Source organism: Jaculus jaculus, chromosome 6, assembly GCF_020740685.1.
Source record: "Jaculus jaculus isolate mJacJac1 chromosome 6, mJacJac1.mat.Y.cur, whole genome shotgun sequence".
Classification (NCBI taxonomy): Eukaryota; Metazoa; Chordata; class Mammalia; order Rodentia; family Dipodidae; genus Jaculus; species Jaculus jaculus.
In genome coordinates this window covers 141,771,420-141,794,110 of record NC_059107.1, presented here as the reverse complement: position 1 = coordinate 141,794,110, position 22,691 = coordinate 141,771,420, and the positions used below count along the sequence as shown (strand labels likewise).

General features: G+C 43.3%; 1 protein-coding gene, 1 non-coding gene and 1 pseudogene across 2 annotated transcripts; 1 reads left to right on the top strand and 2 right to left on the bottom strand.

Annotated features, from left to right (window-relative positions):
* Positions 1 to 1,054: 1,054 nt before the first annotated feature.
* Slc25a3 (solute carrier family 25 member 3) lies at positions 1,055 to 9,165 on the bottom strand. Its single transcript, XM_045153508.1, has 8 exons — positions 9,062 to 9,165; positions 8,689 to 8,849; positions 6,583 to 6,704; positions 4,571 to 4,750; positions 3,506 to 3,687; positions 2,750 to 2,922; positions 1,482 to 1,592; positions 1,055 to 1,395 (listed from the first exon to the last, which is right to left on the bottom strand). The coding sequence occupies exons 2-8, from the start codon at positions 8,843 to 8,845 to the stop codon at positions 1,235 to 1,237; spliced, it is 1,086 nt and encodes a 361-aa protein (XP_045009443.1). The 5' UTR covers positions 8,846 to 8,849; positions 9,062 to 9,165; the 3' UTR covers positions 1,055 to 1,234.
* Positions 2,993 to 3,237, bottom strand: LOC123461974. Its single transcript, XR_006638016.1, has one exon. It is a non-coding gene; the product is annotated as a small nucleolar RNA SNORA53 (small nucleolar RNA).
* Positions 9,166 to 19,337: 10,172 nt separating the features above from the next.
* On the top strand, positions 19,338 to 19,691 carry LOC105944340 (annotated as a pseudogene).
* The last annotated feature ends 3,000 nt before the right edge of the window (positions 19,692 to 22,691 follow it).

Sequence of the window (22,691 nt, the reverse complement as noted above, 5' to 3'; positions counted from 1 at the left end):
ATCATGGAAAATATTAATAAAAATTGTGAAAAGAAAAAAATAATTTAAAAATTTAAAAATGAAGTTTAAAGTTAAAAAATATTTCATTTAGCTGAGAGAGAATGACTGAGACTGAGTATGGGGGTGCCAGGGCCTCCTGCCACTGTAAACAAAGTCCAGGCACATGTGCCACTATGTGTATCTAGCTTTACATGAGCACTGGGGAATAGAACGTAGATTGTCAGGCTTTGCAAGCAAGTGCCTTTACCCACTGAGCCATTTCTCTGGCCCAGAATATGTTTTATTTTCAAATTATTTCAGTCATTTGAGAGAAGCAGATACCAAGAGAAAGGGCCTCTAGGCAGTGCAAAAGAACTCCAGGTGCATGTGACACCTTGTGCATCTGGCTTTACATGGGTACTGGGGAATCAAACCTGGGTCTTTTGGCTTTGCTGGCAAGCGCCTTACTAGACCAACTCTCCAGCCCAGAATATATGCTTAATAGAAGAATAAAATGGCATTGTACTAGAAGATAAACTTAGATTCTATCCTCCAACCCTGGATCTTCCTACCTAGTGGAACACCTAGTCCTGAGTCTGTAGACTACACTCTTAACAACCACAAAGAATTGAACCCGAGTCCTTAGCTTTACAGGCAAATGCCTTAACCACTAAGTCATCTCTCTAGCCCTTTGTTTTTTGGAGGGTTTTTCGGGGGGGGGGGGACAATTTGAGGTAGGGTCTTGCTCTAGCTCTCTCTGACCTGTAATTCACTATAGTCTCAGGATGGCCTCGAACTCTCGGCGATCCTCCTACCTCTGTCTCCAGAGTGCTGGGATTAAGGGTGTGTGCCACCATGCCCAGTTAAAAACTAAGTCTAAAAAATAACATTAGGGCCTGGAGAGATAGCTTAGCAGTTACGGCATGCTTGCCTGCGAAACGTAAGAACCCAGGTTCAATTCCCTGTGCTTCTGTAGTTTTATACTGGCTAGAAACTCTGGCATGCCCATCCTCTGTCTGCCTCTTTCTCTCTCAATTAAATAAACTATTTTTTAAAAATAACATCAGAAACATCGTTTCGTGAACATATGGGTTTATTTCAGCAATAAGTTTGAAACTCTTGCCTTAAAGCAAGGGTACTACAGTAATTACATATCAGGAATAGACAATTCCCTACACTTCAAATATAGAAAAGTTCTTTTGCACTTTCAACACTGATCAACAAGCAGATTCAGTCTGTGTTTGCTGTGACAGATCTACTGAGTAAGCCCAAGCTTCTTCTTCAGAGACTCTGGCATCTCAGGGGGAGGAGGGCGAGGGAGCCTGAAGTAGACCTTCACGGAGTCATAGATGAACCACTGCAGAGCAGTCAGGGTGCCAATCATGATGATGCGGGCAAACAGTCCCTTCCAGACACCTGGTTCAAAGAGGAAACAGGAATGGAATAACGCCATACACCCAAGTGACCTTTCTAGAAAAGGGTTTGGAAAAGGCGCACTCTACCTTTAAAGCCAAGTCTCTGGAGAACCTGCATAGCACTGCTACCTTTCTCTTTATTCAGCACAGACACTACGGAATCAGCGGGGTGAGAAACGATTGCACAGAAGACTCCAGCTGAAAAAAATACAAGGTACAGGGTCAATGGAGGACATGGGTGGACAAACAACACACCACAGGCAACAATCCTTTTTTTACAAGTCTTTTCTTTTGTAGTGAATCCTATTTAATAGCCCAGGATAGGCTTGATCTCACAATAATCTTCTTCACTCAGCTTCCCAAATGCTGGGATAACAGATACTGCCACTATCAGCTTTTATATTTATTTATTATTTGGTTTTTCTAGGTAGGGTTTCACTTTAGCCCAAGCTGACCTGGAACTCACCGTATACTCTCAGGTCCTACCTCTGCCTCCCAAGTGCTGGAGTTAATGGCATGCACTATGCCTGGCTCTTGTTTCCAGTTTTTCTACCTTTCTATCTGCCATCCATCTACACATCTAGAGGCAGGGTCTTACTCTAGCCCAGATTGACCTAATTCAATTCCCTGTGTAGCCCAGGCAAGCCTTGAACTCATGGCAATCCTCCTCCTACAGCCTCCCAAGTGCATGGATTATAGGTGTAAACCTCTGTGGTCAGCTTTAGTTTTACTATTTAAAAACCAGATTTGGGGACTAGAAAGATGGCTTGGCAGTTAAAAGCACTCCTTGTGCAATGGCCCAAAGAGGCCAGGACCCAAATAAAAAGCTGGGTGTGGCCACACATATCTGTAAACCCAGTCCTGCAGGGTAGCAGAGACCCAGGACATTCTGGGATCTTCAGTAAGAGATCCCAACTCAAATAAGAATGAGCAGAGTCGGGCGTGGTGGTGCATGTCTTCAATCCCAGCACTTGGGAGGCAAAGGTAGGTGGATCACCATTAGTTCAAAGCCACCCTGAGACTACTTAGTGAATTCCAGGTCAGCCTCGACTTAAAAGTGAAACCCTACTTCAAAAAAGAAAAAAAAAAAAAAGAATGAGCAGAAGCCAGGAATGGTGGAGCACACCTTTAATCCCAGCAATCTGGAGGCTGAGGTAGGAGGCAAGCAAGAGATTACATGGTGAATTCTAGATTAGCTAGTGTGAAACCCTACCTCAAAAACCACAAAAACTGAGCAGTAGGATATCCAAAGTTGCTCTAAGTTGTAATATTTGGAATACTGTTCCTCACAAAGAGGCAAATAATGGAAACAAGCATTTACACTTCCAGACAAGCATGCTCTAAAAAGCTCATACCTATATAACCTGCCACAAAGGTCACAACAAGCTGCTCTGCCTTTGTACATTCACTTCGCGGCTTAGGAACCACAAACTTGTACAATGCTTCCACAGTGCGTTCAAAGCAGGCAAACTTCATCATGGTGTATGGTATCTGTCTCATCCACAGAGGAGCAACCCCCTTGTAGAATCTAGGAAAGGAGGACAGCTATTCACTCAGTTGTACGTATTAGTCTCACAGAAAGTTTCATCATTAATACAACTGTCCGCACACCAGTCAAGTCCTGACAGCAAACAATGACAGCATCACTGCCTGTCATTTCTATCAGAACCTGAGACTAATATGCAGGTGGATTCATCTCACATGCCAATGACTCAAGCACCTTTGACTATACAACCGAAAAAGTTGCTGGATGATTCTTTGATTGGAACTACAAGAAACAAGAAATTTACAAGTAGAACTCAATCAAGAGTCATCCACAAAGGTGGATCTAAGGAAGCATGTTGTCATATGAACAATGTAAATTCTCAACTGTGAATAAGATCACAAGAGTTCTAAAAAGCCTGCCACCCCCCAACTACCACCTAAGCAAGTAATAAATTTATCAAGTTCTTTTCAGACTGACAAATAGATTGGTCTTAAAGACAAAAGCATGTTTCAGGGCTCAAAGCAATTTATCTGACTCTAGAGTCAAGGTTCTAAATATGAGTTTTTAAAAAAAGTTAGGCTAAGAAATCAGTCTCCCAAAATGAGTTAGGAAAATGCTCACTTACGCATTTAAGCCTTCTTCCTTATGCATTTTGGGAACCGCCTCCCTCAATGTGTTGGCATACCCTGGTTGGGTTTGAATTCGAACCTTGGCAGCTTCCATAGGAGCCAGGGCAATGTCAGCAAAGAATTCAGCACTGGCAGAAGCAGCCAAATAGAGGGAAGTACGCCAGAGGTAAGTGTTCTCCTAAAAACCACAATATAAGATGGGAATTACTGCTACACTAGGCATTTTCTCCTTTCCCCACTCCCCTCTTCCTCTTTACTTTTTTTTTTTTTTGAAGACTTATTTATTTATTAGAGGGGGAGAGAGAGAGAAGAGACAAAGTGAGAATGGGCACACCAGAGCCTGTAGACATTGCAAACAAACTCCAGAAGCATGAACCACCATGTGCATCTGGCTTATGTGGGACCTGGATAATGTAACCTGGGTCCCTTGACTTCGCAGGCAAGCACCTTAACCACGAAGCCATCTCTCCAGCCCTCTCTTCACCTTTTTGAGTCAACTTGATCATCTTATCTTTGTTGCCCCAGCACTAGGATTACAGCTGTGGTAGCTACCACACTTGGCTTTTACATGGGCACTAGGGTATGGTTCAGTGATTGCCACACAAAACCTGAAGGCCTGATTTTTTAAGTACCACATAGTCCATAAATAACACAGTATCAGACTATGTATCATCTCTCATATCCTCATGAATCAAAATTTCAACTATGGTACATTATAAACATGCTTTGATATCTAGGAGTCGTGTATAGTTAGCTAGCCCTAAAAGGAAACACACAAAGGAATCCCACAATCTTTTAGGAAAGAAGACGAAAAAGCTTGCCTCAAAGCCCAACTTATTTAGAAATTAACAAAGTATGTTAAAAAAGGACACAGAAATTTTAAAAAATGCACTTAAGTTTCTCAACTATCTCTGTTAAAATACCCTTAGGGTTTGAGGAATGTTGAACACTTTCTGGGGTCATTTCTTCAGTTGTATAACAAGGTATGTCAAACAAAACACACAAGAGCCTTTTATTTCTTAAGCACTCAGGATTTTCAATTTCAATGTTAAATCACATACCTCACCAAGAATGTTGCTATAAAAGACTTTGAAAACTTCATAAAAGCCAAACTTGCAGAGCCCTTGCATAGAGTAGCCGATAAAAGTTGGAGCCCATCCTTTAGCCAAACCACGAACACCATCCTCTTTCAGTGTTACTGAGAATCCATTAAATATGCCCTTGTACTTTTGAGGGTCCACCTTTAGAGCAAGAAAAAAAAATGATTAAATGGAGGTATCTAATACTTTTCATAAATATTTAACTTCATTATTTTTCCATTTGGTTCTAAAATAAATTTCAATTACTAAACAAAAGATAAATATGAATACTTGGCACAATGTAAACTGAGATATTTATGATTTTCTTTGTTTTGAGTATTCAGACAGGATCTCAAATCTATACCCCAGACTGGCCTCAAGCTCATGCTGTTGGGGTTACAGGAATAAGCCACAACATCTGACTTATACATTAAGTTATAGCTTTCTTTGAATCATATTTAAGTCTTGGAGGTAGTCAAAAGTAAAATTACAAGAAATATAAAATTGATTCTTAATTTCTACTAAAATCAATTTCATAAGTGTTAGACAAATGTAACTTTGAGAGGTACAACAACTTGAGAATATTTTATTTAAGAAATTAAATGTACTTTAGGAGGCATGCATAAACTTCAATGAAGGCACATCTTCTGTCTATTCTATTAACCAATGTGGACAGGAATAGCTTATCTCACTACTATTTCTGCCAGTACTAGAAGGGCTGGTATACATCACCTTCCTCTCTCTCCCTCCTAATATCTCACCTTCCTTTCTCATTTAGGTAAGAAGACTTCTAATCCTGTTTGGGATAAATAAATTTTCACGTTTATTTTTGTTTCAATGAAATCCTAATTAAAAGATAGTCAAAATCATAAGAAAACAACAAAAATCCATTTACAGTAAGAGTCTGAGAGTGGATAATCGACTTATAAGAAAGAGGCATTTCTTAAATTTAAAACATCAACGACCAAGCCAAGTGTGGTGGCACACAGCTTTAATCCCAGCACTCTAGAGGCAGAGGTAGGAGGATCACTGTGAGTTCAAGGCCACCCTGAGACTACATAGTGAATTCCAGGTCAGCCTGAGCCAAGGTGAGACCCTACCTTGGAAAACCAAAAAAAGAAAGAAAAACAAAAAAGAAAAAAAAATCAAAGACCAGAGTTAAAGAAATATGGGTATGGAGGCTGCAGAAATGGCCCAGTAGTTAGAAGGGCTTGTTTGTAAGCCTGACAGCCCAGAGTCTATTTCCTAGTACCTATATAAAACCAGGAACACATAGTGACACTGGTGTGCCCATTCTCTTCCTCTCCCTAATGAATAAAAAACTTAAAAAAGAGGTGGGTGCAGTGGCACATGCCTTTAATCACAGCACTATCGGAGGCAGAGGTAGGAGAATCCCCTTGAGTTCAAGACCACCCTGAGAATACAGAGTGAATTCCAGGTCAGCCTGGGCTAGAGTAAGACCCTACCTCAATAAAGAGAAAGGTTAAAAAAAAAAAAAAAGAAAAAATTGTGAGTTCAAGGCCACCCTGAGACTAGTGAATTCCAGAACCCTACCTCAAAAAAAAAAAAAAAAAAGAAAGAAAGAAAGAAAAGATTTAGAATTAGGGCTGGAGAGATGGCTTAGCAGTTAAGATGCTTGCCTGCAAATCCTAAAGGACCCATGTGTGACTCTCCAGATCCCTTATGAGAGACGCGCAAGGTGACACAAGTACGCAAGGTCACACGGGCGCACAAGGCGACACACACACATCTGGAGTTCAACTGCAGTGGCTGGAGGCACTGGTACACCAATTTTCTCTCTCTCATAAAGGCATGTGCTACCACACCCGGAAAAAAAAATGTATTTGTAACTTAAGAGCTGGGAATGCACCTCAGTGGTGAGCTTGCCTAACATACACATTCCACAACCCTAACCTCCATCTCCAACACTATTAAAAACATTAAGAAGTACATCACATGAAAAACACGATCAGTGTTATTGTTCCAGTACAAACCTGCATACGGCATTTTACTAAGTCCAGGGGAACAACAGCAGTATGTGTCAGCCCACAACTTAAGACCCCACCAAGGCCACACAGTGCATAATACTTCATGGAGCCAAATTCACAACTGTCCTCTGTAATAAGACAAGATACACCATGCATTTTAGTAGATAAGTCATGTTACACTCATCAACTTACCTCCAGGATAGTTAGGTTTTCACAAAACTTGTTAGTAGATGTCTAGTCTTACAACTTATTTGTAACTCAACAGTATGCTTCAGTCCAGCATGCAAAACAAACCTGCATTCTGCATTTAACCAGATCTAGAGGAACCAATGCTGTATGTGTTGTGCCACAGCTAATAATTCCTCCAACTCCACAAAGGATAAAGAATCTGCCAGATCCATATTCACAGCTATACTCCTCTGTTTGATTGAAGAAGAAAAAAAAAAAAAACAATTAAGCAGTTCTTCAGTTATGAGGATGGCTAAGGAAATAAGAGAAGACTTCTATTTCTCTATGAGTAGAACTATTACAGTAGACCAGCTCTGACCACCACTGACAATTTCTAAGAATTACATCTAGTGTGAAATGCAAGAAAGTCACTACCAGCCAGGGGTGGTGCCGCACACCTTTAATCCCAGCACTCAGAGGACAGAGGTAGGATTGCTGCAAGTTCGAGGCCACCCTGAGACTCCATAGTGAATTCCAGGTCAGCCTGGGCTACAGTGAGACCCTAGCTTGGGAGAAAAAAAAAGTCACTGTCAGCCAGGCGTGGTGGTGCACACCTTTAATCCCAGAACTTGGAGGCAGAGGTAGTAAGATCACTGTGAGTTCAAGGCCACCCTGAGACCACACAGTGAATTCCAGGTCAGCTAAAGTGAGACTCTACATAGAAAAACCGAAAGTCACTGGTCACTGTCAAATCACTTAAAAATTAGGGATCTTATTGGTGAGATACTAGTTAACTGTAATTTTGATGCTTTCTAAAATTCTCTGTATTATCTGTATTTGGCTTTAACCAAAATCGAGTAGCAAATTAAGTTGATAAGGACACCTTCTAAGCACAAATGCTCAAAGAGCATTAAACATGTAAAAGCATGTAAAAACAGTTTCAAAGGTTGCCCCAGCCATTAACTAAATACTATGACCAATTACGAACAACAACATAACTACAACATATAACTAGATATGTGTAACTCTTACAGCCAAGAATGTTAACATACAATGTTTGCTTTAACTTTTTAAATTGAAAGAAAAGGATAAGGGCTTTAGTCCACCCTGAAAACACAAGCACATCTATGACTGAAAAATCCTTTCCATTTTACAAGTGCAACGCACTGTCACCACCACTATACCAGTCCGTTTTCACTGTATATATGCTCTAGTGGGACTTAAAACACACTCAGTTGGGGCTGGGGAGATGGTTCTACAGTTGAGGACGCCTGCTTCCAGAACTGGTGACACAGGGCCCAGTACCCACGGGAAGCAGGACGCACAAAGTGACACATACGTTGAGAATTTACCTGCAGCAGCAACAGGCCCTAGCTCGTCCATTCTCTCAAGTAAATAATTAAAAAAAAAAAAAAAGACACACAAGTTAGTCGTTCTATCTTGAATTCTCAAAGGAGATGCCACTCAGGGTGATGTCCACCAATCATCTCTTTTCTATAATCTATGTGGGGCCACAAGTGCCCTTCTGCAATAGCAGTACCAAAACCAAGACAATCCGTTATTCACGTGCTATACAATGAATTGGGAAGATGATCTACGTTACACCAGCTAAGATGAACACTTGGAAACTAAGAGAGCGAGGGAAGAAAAGCGGGCGTGCTGAACATTAGTCAAGGCCTCTCTGCCTCTATTCCCTCGGGGACATAAAGGTCAGTGGCGCTTGGCCAGGGCCCTTCCACGCCCTTGAGGGCGGGCCAAGGACCCGAGAAGGCGGCCTAGGGTGGCTACGAGGTGACACCCCAGGACAAGTGGCTGGGAACGGTCCTGGAGAGAAGGGCCGGCGCGTCCTTCCCTGTCCTCCAGGCCCCGGCCCGGGTCTCCCAAGGCACAGCAGGACAACCACGGACCTTAAGGGACCGCATCCCGCCACCGGTGTGACCTCACCTTCCACGGCGGCGGCTGCCAGGCGGCGGGAACGTCGGGGCGCTCCCGGGGCTCCCTTGGGGGTGCTGTCGGGGCCCGCGAGGCCATCGTGCAGCAGCTGCAGGTGCGGCGCGTGGAAGGGGTTCGCGCGCGCCAGGTGCGCCACGGACGAGAACATCGTCCTGGGGGAGGAGAGAGAGCAGAGCGAGCGGGGGTCAGAGCAGACACGGCCATGCTCCCTGCAACCCCCGACCTGCCGGCCGGCCTCGGCGCGCCCTTGACGAGGTCACAGCGGGATGCCGTGCCCTCCCGGGCCACCGGCCAACGCGCAGGCCCCGAGGGAGCCGCAGGCCCCGCTCCCCGCACCCAAGGCGGGGCAGGCCGAGCCACTCACTCCCTAAGATGGCGAACGCACAACCGCTCCCCGGGACAGGCTGCGGCGCACAGAGGCCGAATGTCCTCCCCGCCCGCAGATCCGTGCCCTTCGCGCGGCGTCAGCGTGACGCGCGCGCAGCGTCCCCGCGGCGCGCGCCGCCCATTGGTGGAGAAGAGCGCCGAGGGTATGACGTCATCGCGTTCTCCTAGCAACCGTGTCCCCGCCCCCGCCGGCACCCAGCCCTTCCGGCCCAGCAAGTGCGCAGGAGGGTTCTTCCTGCGCAGGCGCGCGCGGGTTAATTGAGTTTTTTTTTTTTCTTTTTTTTAAAGAGTGTTATTGGACTTGGGCTCCCGACCTTACTCTCTGTGTCCATTCACCTTCAGGTGTCTCACCTTGACGCCAGAGCCCTTTGTTCATACCTCATGGCTCCCAGTATTTAGTAGTCACCAAAAAAGAAAGCAAAACCCACGAATACTGGACGATTTGTTGTTTGCATAATTTTAAAATATTTTTATTGCGGGGCGTGGTGGTGCACGCCTTTAATCCCAGCAGTTGAGAGGCAGAGGTAGGAAAATCACTGTAAGTTCGATGCCATCCTGAGTCTACATAGTGAAATCCAGGTCAACCTGGGCTAGAGTGACACCCTACCTCAAAAACCCAAAGAACATATATGTTTATATTTATTTCTTACTTATTTGCAAGCAGAGAGAGAGAGAGAAATGGACATTTTAGGGCCTCCCACCGCTGCAACAGAACTCCAGAAGCATATGCCACTTTACATGGGTACTATGGACTCAAACTCTGTCCATCATCTAGCATCCTTAGTCACTGAGATTATTTCTCCAGCTGTTGAGGTTAGAACATCACAAGTTCTGCTATTATCATACCTTTTTTCTGCGAGTGTGTGATATGGATGGGTGTGTGCTGACGCCTGCGCCATACACGTGCACTCTCAGAGGTCATCTGTGTATCTCCTTGAGACAGGGTCTCTTTCAGCCCCAGGCTGCTGAAAGTCAGCAAGCACCAGAGATTAATAGCTCTGCACCCACCAAAGGGGGTAAAAAATTATTATTCAAGCCAGCACTCAGGAGGCAGAGAGAGGTAAAAGGATTACTGTGAGCTTGAGGCCACCCTGAGACTACATAGTGAATTCCAGGTCAGCCTGGGCTAGAGTGACACCCTACCTTGAAAAACCAAATAAAAGAAAAAAAATTATTTTTCAGGCAAGAATTTGAAACTTCCTCCATTTAACATGATTTAAGACTACAGACTACCTCTCAAAATAGCATAGGAAGATGTGCATGTAGGAGTCCTTAAGTAAGCCCCAATGTCATACACAAAATACAACGAGTAAGCTAATATACTTAAGGTAGTACAGATCAAATTTTCATTTACAATGTTCTGAAAGGAACATTGAAAGAACTCATTTCAAGTAAGCTGGACTGGTTTTCAACCAGCATACCAAATTGGTGTATGTTTTTAGGCCCTCCACAGAGGTGGCAGCAAACTGACCTGAGTTCTGAAACACACATGCAGGGATTGGACATTTAGAAAATGTGGGCACGGTGAGGGCTGGCGCGTGAAGATGGTGGCGATAATTTATACGCATGAATCACCCACTGGTAGAGAAAAGTTCTGGTAGGTAGTAGGGGCATCTGCGTCTCCTAACCCTCTTGAGCTTGCCTGCATCCTGTCCTTCCAGCTTGGCAAAAGTCTCAGGAAGAAAGTTGGAGCAGAGGACTGGAGAGATGGCTTAGCGGTTAAGCGCTTGCCTGTGAAGCCTAAGGACCTCGGTTCGAGGCTCGGTTCCCCAGGTCCCACGTTAGCCAGATGCACAAGGGGGTGCACGCGTCTGGAGTTCATTTGCAGAGGCTGGAAGCCCTGGCGAGCCCATTCTCTCTCTCCCTCTATCTGTCTTTCTCTCTGTCTGTCGCTCTCAAATAAATAAATAAATAAATAAAAATTAAAAAAAAAAGAAAAAAGAAAGTTGGAGTAGATACAGTGGCAGATAAAGATGAAAAAGTATATACTTGTCTGATTGCCTGGGTCCCTACATACAAGGCTGACTACATAGAATGTGACCTTATGTAGACAGAGGAAGTCATTGAAGGTTTATATTGAAGTGATTCCCAAGATATAGTAGAGACTTTTACTTCCACCCTTGCTCTCCCTGCCCTCCCCCAGCACAAGATAATCCTGTTGTAGTTGGATAAAATAGATGCCCTTCACCTTGGAGCTGAAGGGGCACCAGGCCCAGGACTTGGAGAAGTTGATAGAGGAGCTCCAGTGCAGGGGAAAGAGCTGTGTGTCCAGCCATGACAACAAGGTCACCTTCACATTTGTAAAGGCTGCTCTTTCATTCCCACTTTCCCAAAGCTACACAAATTTGTCTTGTAGCTAACCTCAACCCAAAACCATACATTAAAAAAAATAATAAAGCCGGGCGTGGTGGCGCACGCCTTTAATCTTAGCACTCGGGAGGCAGAGGTAGGAGGATCGCTGTGAATTTGAGGTCACCCTGAGACTCCATAGTGAATTCCAAGTCAGCCTGGGCTAGAGTGAGACCCTACCTCAAAAAAAAATAATAATAATAAATAAATAAATAATAATACAGGAGAGCTGAATGGCTTAGCTGCTAGGGCACTTGCCTGCAAAACCTAAGAACCCAGGTTCAATTTCCCAGGACCCATGTAAGCAAGATGCACAAGGTGGTGCATGCATCTGGAGTTCCTTTGCAGTGACCAGAGGCTCTGGTGCACCCATTCTCTCTCCTCTCTCTCTGCTTCTTTCCTTCTCCCAAATAAATAAATATCTTATTATTGATTTATTTGAGAGAGCGAGTGAGAGAAAGAGGCAGATAGACAGTGAGAGAGAATTGGCACACTGGGGCTCTTAGCCACTGCAAAGGAACTCCAGACTCATGTGCCACCTTGTGCATCTGGCTTTATGTGGGTACTGGGGAATCGAACTCAGGTCCTTAGACTGTGCTGGCAAGCATCTTAACTGCTGAGCCTTCTCTCTAGCCTGCCATTGCCACTTTTTAAAATTTTTTTTATTTTTATTGACAACTTCCATGATTGTAAACAATAGCCCATAGTAATTCCCTCCCTCCCCCCACTTTCCCCTTTAAAACTCCACTCTCCATCATATCCCATCCCCCTTTTGATCAGTCTCTCTTTTGTTTTGAGGTAGGATTTTGCTCTAGCCCAGGCTGGTCTGGAATTCACTATGTACTGGTTCAATGAGGGCAGTTGTGACAGATATAGATTAGGAGGTAGCTAGGCACTGGTTCAGGGAAACACCTTGCCAGCCCTTACAGGACTAGAACCCTGGTCTCATCCTGTCTTATCCAAGATGGCTGCAAGCAACAACTAGGTGGAGATTTGATTCAGGTGTCCCTCATAAACTTAGGTCTTCCAAATGCTAGGACCCCCAGCTGATGGTAATTTTGGAATTAAAGCCTCCTGGAATCAATGTATTTTGGGGGGGTGGGCTTATAGGTGTTATAACCAGCTTCCCCTTGCCAGTGTTTGGCACACTATCCTGTTGCTGTTGTCCACCTGATGTTGGCCAGGAGGTAGTGTCCAACCTCTGTTCATGCCATCGTTTTTCCTGCCATCATGGAGCTTTCTCTCGAGTCTGTAAGGCAAAATACCCCCGCCCCTTCCTTTTCCCCCCACAAGCTGCTTTTGTTTCGGTGTTTTCTTTTCTTTTTTTACCATCAAGGGCCTTTTATGTTGATGACTCAACAAATCTGAGAAATACTCTCATGGCCATGGTATTGAAGGAACCCCAGGAGGGGGACCCCACGCTCTGCCCGGATATGGCGACACCCCAAATCACTCACGAGAAGCGGTCTTGATGCAAACTGCAAGAGGATTTTATTCCAAGCGCGCTGGGGCCCACAGTCGTACACCGCACAGGGGTAGAGGACTGCAGAGCCCCGAATGCAGGAACGGGACAGTTTTTACAGGGTTTCTAACAAAGCCTGTGCATTAGACCAATCATTTTTTTAATATCAGGAGCCCGCAGGGTGCGAGCCAGTCAGTTTGTGCCACCCCATAGTTTCTAAGCCAATTAGTTTAATTTGTTCAAGCCCCTCGTGGACCAATCATTCTCTTATGACCTTGGTGGTCAGCATTTGCGCAGGTCCTTGGGTAGGAGTAGCAGAGTGTGGTATCAGTCTCCTATGACCTTGGAGGTCAGCATTTGCGCAGGTCCTTAGGTGGGGGTAGCAGAGTATGGTATCAGCCTCCTATGACCTTGGTGGTCTGAGGCAGGCTGCTACAGCTTATGGTGCGAGCTACTAAGGCTTACAGTGTGGGCTATTAAGGCTTATGGTGCAGGCTATTTACAGAAACCAAATAAGTGGTTCACTTCATTACTCATTTCCCATCCTTGAGGGCTATCTCATGCCCTTTTTACCTAGTTTTATATTAGGAGCGGGCTCTGATATAATGAGAAGAGGGATTCTTTACTTGCTTCCAACAGAGAGTAAAGCCTGGAGTTTGAGGTATGCAGGGGCCCGCTTAAGCTCCTTTTGGAGCGTGATAGTATTTCTGGGCTTCTGAATTCTTGGGCCTTTCATTATACACATCCCCTTTATTATTTTCAGAGATTATCCCTATTTTTTTTTAATTTTTATTAGCATTTTCCATGATTATAAAAAAATATCCCACGGAAATTCTCTCCCTCCCCCTTTGTTTCCATGTTTTCTGACAGCAATGTGAACTTGACTGAAATCAACTCCATGGTCAGCTTCCTGCTTCTTTCTCAACTTTTCTTGTTTTCTCAACTTTTGTGGGCTGGCCCTTCCTGAGTCAGCTTCTGGAGCCCCCCAACCAATCAGCTCTCTCCCTTACACACCCAAATCTGGTGATGAGGCTCATTCTAAATGGACACCTGGTTCATATAATTGGACCCTGAGCCATGAGTGTGAATGATCGCTCTTTCTTTCCTTCCCAGCCTTTTCTTTGTTCTTTCCCTGTGTCAGGGGGAATCTTCAAGGTCTCCCCTCCCTTTTTCCAGCTTTTCTGGAGAGGAGAGAAATTTCTTTTCCTTGGATAATTTCCTGTGTTGCTTTTCCACTTAACTCTTCCAAAACTAAACCTCATATTTCATAATTTACCCTCCTTTGAGTTTACGTTCTCAATTCTTTGTTAATATGGGTAAGAATCCAAGACATGAGAGCTGCTGATGTGGTCATTCTAATCCCAGAGAGCTCTCTCCAACATCACGACTAGTGGCATGAGACCCTCAGTTTGGGTCTGTTGATGTTCTCTCATAGAAGGACCAAGTGGGAAAGCCACCAGAGCCTCACCTGAGATTGAGCCACTCCTTCCTGGCCTTACCTCCCAGCTGTATGCCTTCTGCTTCAGTGGCATGGGATCTCAGAAGGTGCTAGAGTATACAGGGGTGGAAGGTCAACTGAAGTGGGGGGGTGGGGAGAACTCCTTTCATACAGCTATGGGAAGACATGTCAGTGACACTCTGTAAGTCAGCCCTCATCCTCACTTCTGTGAGTAAGCCCAATAAAGTCATTGGTTCAGTAACCTTGGCTTGGGTAAATGTTTTGGTCTGTTCTCGATACCTGTGGTAGTTTGAATACATGCCCATGCCCTCCAGTAGATTCAGGAATTTATTAAAACTTCTTGGTCATGGAAGTTGTTAATAAAAATTTGAAAAGAAAAAAAAACTTTTTTGGACTTCTAGCCTCCTGGCTAGAGGAGGTGTCACTGAGTGGCCCAGCCCTAGGGTGTGGTGGTGGATTTGACATTCCAATCTAAAGATATGCAAAGTGCCTAGTTCTTTCTGGGGTTCCTGAAGAGTGGTGTGTGGTGTGGATTTTGGCTTGTGGTCTCTCTCTCTCTCTCTCTCTCTCTGTCTCTCTCTCTCTCTTTTGTTGGATCTGTAAGCTTTAATAAATTCCTTCTTCCATAGCTGTGCCTGGTCTGGAAGTAAACCTTAGGGACCTGAAGTTGTCTGCTAAAATACCCTATCTGGAATGAGCACGTTTGTTTAGATCTCCTGTTTCCCCAGAAAATGTTTACGCAACACCAGTACCAGTCACCACACAGAGGTACTGTCCTTGAGGTCCATGATGAGGGATGAAGCATTAAATATATCTGAGATGAGCTGAGCATGATGGCACATACTTTTAATTCCAGCACTTGGGAGGCAAAGGAAGGAAGACTGCTGTGAGTTTAAGGCCAGCCTTAAACTACATAGTGAATTCCAAGTCATCCTGGGCTAGAGGAAGACCTTACCTCAAAAAAAAAGGGGGAGGGAGGGTGCTGGGGAAATGGCTTAGCAGTACAAAGCCAACTGACCGTGGTTCAATTCCCCAGGACCCACGTAAACCAGATGCACAAGGGGGCACATGAGTCTGGAGTTCATTTGCAATGGCTGGAGGCCCTGGTGCACTAGAATTACTCAGTCTGGGGTATTGTGTAATAGTATCAGCTACAGATTAAGACAAGGACAGTAGCCTCCTTGGCATTCAAAGGGCCCTGGGTTTCTCTCCTGGAACAAGTACAGTAATTGCTTGAACAATCATGATTTTCCACAGTGGAGATTGAAATCAGATTTTTCTCTACCAGATCTGTAATTTTTTCTCCAATACAAATAACTAATTTCAGTAGGATGCTCATCTATTTTAGGATACCATGATCAATCAGCCAATGCCAAAAACATTGGCAGATCAAGCCACTGTGATTATTGTTCATGCTGCACAGTTAATATTTATTTATTTATTTGAGAGAAAGAAAGAGGCAGAAGGAGAGAGAGAGAGAATGGCTGCCTGGTCTGGTGATTATGTGATGACACATGGCCCCTCGACCCCAGAGCCCCACTAAATTTTGGAAGCCTCAGTTTGATCACAGTTCAACTCTGGATTTCAAAGATGGCCACTATTTAGTTCTTCAGGAATACTGGGCTCCTTACCAGATTAATAGATGGAATAATGTGGTATATATACATCATGGATCAATAAAGAATGATTTTACATCATTTGCATGAAACTGGATAGAACTGGAGATATTAAGTGCAGTAAGCCAGACTCAGACAAGTATTACATGTTTGCTCTCATAAGTGGAATCTATATTTAAAATCACATACAGCCAGGCATAGTGGTGCACACCTTTAATCCCAGCACTTGGGAGGCAGAGGTAGGAGGATTACTGTGAATCTGAGGCCAGCCTGAGACTACATAGTGAATTCCAGGTCGACCCACGACTGTAGTTAACTTCTCATTGCTGGAACAAACACCTGACCAGAAGCAGTTTATGGGAGTAAAGGGTTTATTTCAGGCTTACAGATTCCAGGGGAAACTTCCTTATAGCAGAGGAAACTAGCTCTTCATTATATATCCACAGCACAGAGAAAGACAAGCTGACTTCTGAACACATAAGGCTGGACTCAATCCCAAAATCTGCCCCTAGTGACACAGTTCCTCAATCCAGACTCCACCTCCCAAACACTCTACTAGGTGGGGACTAAGTAGGAAACTCAATAACAAACATCTGAGGTTATAAGGAGCTTGAAAACCACCATGCCCACCTTAACTGTGGGCAACACCATTTCATGGGCCCTGGGCTGTATAAATGAGGAGAGAGCTGGCAGAGCACCAGCGTTCATGGCTGTCTGCTTCCTCACTGTGGGTTAGTGACTAACTCTGTTTCAAGCTCTTGCTGCCATGTCTTCCCTCCATGACAGACTGGAACCTGGAACTGTAGCCTGAAATAAACTCTTCTTCCCTTAAACTGATTTTTTGTTTTGTAAATTTTGTTTGTTTATTTGAGAGGGTGAGAGAGGGAAAGAGGGAGAGAGAGAGAGAGAATGAGTGCGCCAGAGCCTCCAGTCACTGCAAATGGACTCCAGACACATGTGCCACCTTGTGCATCTGGCTTATGTGGGTCCTGGGGAATGGAACTGAGGTCCTTTGGCTTTTCAGGCAAATGCCTTAACTGCTAAGCCATCTTTCCAGCCCTTACTATCTTACTTTTGAGAGAGAGACAGAAAGATAGAGAGAATGGGCACACCAGGGCCTTTCAGCCACTGTGAACGAACTCTAGATGCATGCACCCTTTGTGTACATGTGTGACATTGCACACTTGCATCATTGTGTGTCAGGCTATGTGGGACCTAGAGAGTTGAACAAGCATTCTTAGGTTTCACAGGCAAGTGTCTTAACCACTAAGCCATCTCTCAGCCCCATTAAACTGATTTTTGTCAGGTAGTTTGTCCCACCAGTGAAAAATTAACCAAAACAATAAATATATGTGTATTGCTGTAGTTACCTTTGCGTTGCTGAGATGAAACCCTGGGCCAAAAGCAGCTGATGGGAGGAAGGGATTTATTTTTGCCCGGCCTTATGGTCTTCAGGGGAAGCCTCATGATGGCAGGGAACAGCAGGTATGAGCAGAGGGTAGACAGCATCTATGCAACAGTAGATGGAAAATAGCTAGGAGGCACTGGTTATAACACCCATAAGCCCACCCCCAACAGCACACCTCCTCCAACAAGGCTCCACCTCTCAGATTGCCACCAGCTGAAGACCAAGTATTCAGAACACATGAGTTTATGGGGAGTATCTGATTCAAACCACCACATGTGTGTATACACATTTTTACAAATACATATACATGTTTACACATACACACAGAGTTTCCTATTTGATAAATGAGACCGCATCCTAAATTGCTCAGTTTGCCAAAGAAAATTCTCATTTACCAAATTACAAGTCCCTAGAATGGAAAATGCAGCACAGGTAGTAAGTACAGCATTTGTCCTACATGTGCATAGCCCTAGGTTCCATCCCCAGCACAACAAAGGAGAAGAAAGAGGAAGAGCAGGAGGAAGAAGACAAGAGGGAGAAGGAGGAAAAATATTTATTTAATATCCACCTGTGCTGAATTGGTCCATTCAGAATGAGTGCGCCCAGTTTGTTCCCTTGTGTGTAAAGACCAGCACCATGGTAAGCACCATCAGAACACCACATAAAATGAGATAACTTCTTTTTTAAATTTTTAAAAAATTTTTATTAACATTTTCCATGATTATAAAAAAATATCCCATGGACTGGGCTTCTGCGTGAGAAGGAAAATACTTAGTAGCAGAGGCCAGTAAGTTAAAAAGGAGACATAAAGGGAAGAGAAAGGAAGGGAGGAGGGTACTTAATAGGTTGATATTGTATATATGTAAGTACAATGATTGTGATGGGGAGGTAATTTTTTAAAATTTTTTAAATTTTTATTAACCTTTTCCATGATTACAAAATATATCCCATGGTAATCCCCCCCCCCCACATTTTCTCCTTTGAAATTCCATTCTCCATCTTATTACCTCCCCATCACAATCATTGTACTTACATATATACAATATCAACCTATTAAGTACCCTCCTCCCTTCCTTTCTCTTCCCTTTATGTCTCCTTTTTAACTTACTGGCCTCTGCTACTAAGTATTTTCCTTCTCACGCAGAAGCCCAATCATCTGTAGCTAGGGTCCACATATGAGAGAGAACATGTGGCGCTTGGCTTTCTCAGCCTGGGTTACCAAAATGAGATAACTTCTTGATGTGTGATGTGTAAGTGAGGAGTAAAGGGAACAGGGCACATAAATTGCTCAAGGGCCAGGCGTGGTGGCTCACACCTTTAATCCCAGCACTCAGGAGGCAGAGTAGGAGGATCACCATGAGTTTGAGGCCACCCGGAGACTACATAGTGAATTCCAGGTCAGCCTGAGCTACAGTGAGACCATACCTTGAAAAAAAAATTAAAAGCAAGAATAAATTAAATGGGCTGGAGAGATGGCTTAGCAGTTAAGGCATTTGCTTGCAAAGCCAAAGGACCCAGGTTCAATTCCCCAGGACCCATGTAAGCCAGATGCACAAGGAACAGTATGTATCTGGAGTTCATTTGTAGCTGCTAGAGGCCCTGGAACATCCATATTTTCTCTCTCTTTTCTCTCAAATAAATAAAAATAAGATACAAAAAACTTTAACTTAAAAAGAAGAATAAATTTAAATAAACTGTTCAAAGATGGACATATAAGCCGGGCATGGTGGTGCACACCTTTAATCCCAGCACTTGGGAGGAAGAGGTAAGAGGATCGCCGTGAATTCGAGGCCACTCTGAGACTCCATAGTGAATTCCAGGTCAGCCTGGGCTAGAGTGAGACCCTACCTTGAAAAAAAAAAAAAAAAAAAGATGGACATACAAGAGCCAGGCATGATGGTGCACACCTTTAATCCAAGCACTCTGCTCTTCTGGGGCCAGTGTTTAGAGGCACTCAGAATGGTCCAGCGTTTGACATACCGTCGTAGGCTTTCCTACAACACAGCCACTAATAAAACTAGGCTGTCCCGAGCCCCTGGTAATAGAATTGCTTACCTGTACACCAAGAAGGTCGGGAAAGCACCAAAGTCAACTTGCGGCGTGTGTCCAGGCTGACTTTGAGGGGTTCATGCTGTGAGACCTAAAGTCCTTATGAGATTGTCCAAAACAAAAAAACATGTCAGCTGGGCCTATGGTGGTTCCATGTGTGCTAAATGTGTCCGTGACAGGATCAAGCGAGCTTTCCTTATTGAGGAGCAGAAAATCGTTGTGAAGGTGTTGAAGGCACAAGCACAGAGTCAGAAAGCTAAATAAATATGAAGCTTTTTAAAATAATAATCATAAAAAAAAAACAAGCACTCTGAAGGCTGAGGTAAAGGGACTACTTTGAGTTCAAGGCCAGCCTGGGAAGAGAGTGAGTTTCAGGTCAGCCTGGGCTAGAGGGAGACCCTGCCTTGAAAACAAAAAACAAAACCAGAGTAGAGATGGTTCTGTTCATCTTTAGGTGAATGGGACACAGCATATCTAACATCTTCTTTAAGGTTATGTTTTGGTCTATAATAAATTGAAATGTATTCAAATTTTGCCATAATTCAAACCTCCTACCACTTATGATATATTTTTGCTGTGGACATTAAGGGATCTGCTCACAAATGGGTGCAATGAAGTTATAGACAACCTTTAAATTTGCAATTTAAGGAAATCCCAAGAAAAATCAGCTCAGTCGACTCTTTTATCTCTACGATTGGGGATAGTCAATTGGGAAGTAATAACTTTAGGGAAACAAAATATTCTTTAGAGGTTAGAACCTTCAGATATTGGAATGCTTGAGTGAACTGACTGGCTTCTTCTGAAAGAAACTAAATATAGCTGACTCTTACACAATTATGATTAACCTACATAACACCAGCAATTATCTAAATTTTCCATAATTTGTACTGCTTTGAAACATCATAGAAAAATATTGTATTTTCTCTTTTGATTTCAATATTTTCAAATTTTAAAAAGATCATTGCTCATTTAAATTACAGAATAGGAAAATAGAGAGATCAAAGTATACCAAGTATCCAATTTACTTAATCAGGGAAGCTAGTGGATTGGAATAATTTGTTCTTTGGTGTCAGAATGATCAGACAGACTTGCTATCTGAATTAAGTGGACAAGATTATTAATTATATTATTTAAGTAGTACAGCTAAAATATAGGAATGAACGGTGCACACGCCTTCAATCCCAGCACTCGGGAGGCTGAGGTAGGAGAATCACTATGAGTTCAGGGACAGCCTGAGACTACATAGTGAATTCTAGGTCAGCCTGGGCTAGAGGGAGACCCTACCTTGAAAAACCAAAGGGAAAAGAATTAAAAATTCCATTATGGCTGGGTGTGGGGGCCCATGTCTTTAATTCCAGCACCAGGAGGCCAAAGTAGGAGGATCACTGGGAGTTTGAGACCACTTCCAGGTCAGTCTGAGCTACAGCAAAAAAGACTCTACCTCCCATGCTTACAGTGAAGTTGGGAAAACCAGTCAGTGTATTGTCAGCTTGCTTTGTTCTTTTCTAAAAGGTGAGATTCCTTTCCTATGTGGAGAAAACATCAGAACAGTTTCTTTCCCACAGCTTTATGAAGTAGAACAGAAAGCACAGAGAATGGATTGTTTTGCCTACTGCAGACTATTCTGAGAGCAGCCACAGGACAGCCATACTGTTTAAATTCACTATATATATATATGTGTGTGTGTGTGTGTGTGTGGTTTCAAAGTAAAAAACAACAAAAAAATGTTTTCAAGTAATTTTTGTGATAGGTGTTGTCTAACAGCCAGTACCCAAAGGAACTTTTAAGTGGATTAGTGAGCTAAGTAGACTCTTGGTTCACTTAAAGCCACCATCAACTTAAAGTTTAAGTAGACTGACCTTGTCATAAATGAGTCATCATGAATTTATCCTAAATATCTTTGCTACTTTCTTCCATAGAATAAATAATAAAGGACTATATTACCTCATCCTATGGGTTATTTTTGTAGTCTAGTAATTATGAAAATAGTGCGCTAAAGGCTTGACATGCATGAACCATAAATTGGTTTGGTTTAGCCCTCTTGTATGTAGTACTACTTGGTTCACAGGAAACATGTACCTATTAATTATTAAATGTGATTAGGTTTAGTTCTTGGGGAGGTCCTATATAATTTGTTTCAAATCACTGTCACTTAGGATGAGTAATTCCTGATCTTTCTGAATTATTCAGTGAACTGGTATGCCAAGACTGAGCATCTTACAGACACTTTTCTCCAGAAGGCAGCGCAGAGGTAAGAAAAGCATCATAATTAGGGGAACTGTTTAGTCTGTACTGTATTAGATTCCATTCAGTTGAGAAACATAACCTAGAAAAACAAACAAGCTAAGGTTCAGCAACCTGTTTCTGCTGTGAAATAAGCTACAGCAACACTACCAGGTAGTAAGCAGTTCTTTAAACTTGGTTTTCTGCATAAATTGGACCTTATTTAGAAGATGGGATTTATTTTTGTTAGATGAAAGATCAGTTGGTTTCACAAGTGTTCCTGTGCTGTGTTCAGTATATACACCCATTCTCTCGCATGTCTAACCTGGTTTTACCTCTTAACTGTAACATACCTTACAATGTGGCTTTTAATTGGCAATCATCCAATCATTCTAGGCAGGTACAATACTACCTTTCAGAACTCTAATTGTCAGGTATAAAAAAGATAACTTAAAGTGGGACTGGAGAGATGGCTTAGCGGTTAAGCGCTTGCCTGTGAAGCCTAAGGACCCAGGTTCGAGGCTCGGTTCCCCAGGTCCCACGTTAGCCAGATGCACAAGGGGGCGCACGCGTCTGGAGTTCGTTTGCAGAGGCTGGAAGCCCTGGCGCGCCCATTCTCTCTCTCCCTCTATCTGTCTTTCTCTCTGTGTCTGTCACTCTCAAATAAATAAATAAAAAATTAAAAAAAAAAAAGATAACTTAAAGTGGAGGTTTATATACTGCATATCACAATATTTCCTTTTCCCTCTAAGGTGCTAAAACTTGCACCTCAAACCCACTCAGTAGTCCTAGAGCACAGCCAAACTCATGAAGACATGAGCCGGCAGTGGGCTTTGCAATTGTAAATCTTGAGCTCTGCTCAGGTGTAACCATTTGTTAACTGTAATGAAGACATGTTCTCAAGAAAGTGTTCAGATTAAAAGAGCTGCTGCTGAGTACAAAAAAAAAAAAAAAAGACCCTACCTCAAACAACCTTAAAAAAATGTATTTGAGGGCTAGAGACATGGATAAGTGGTTAAAGGCACTTGTTTGCAAAGCCTG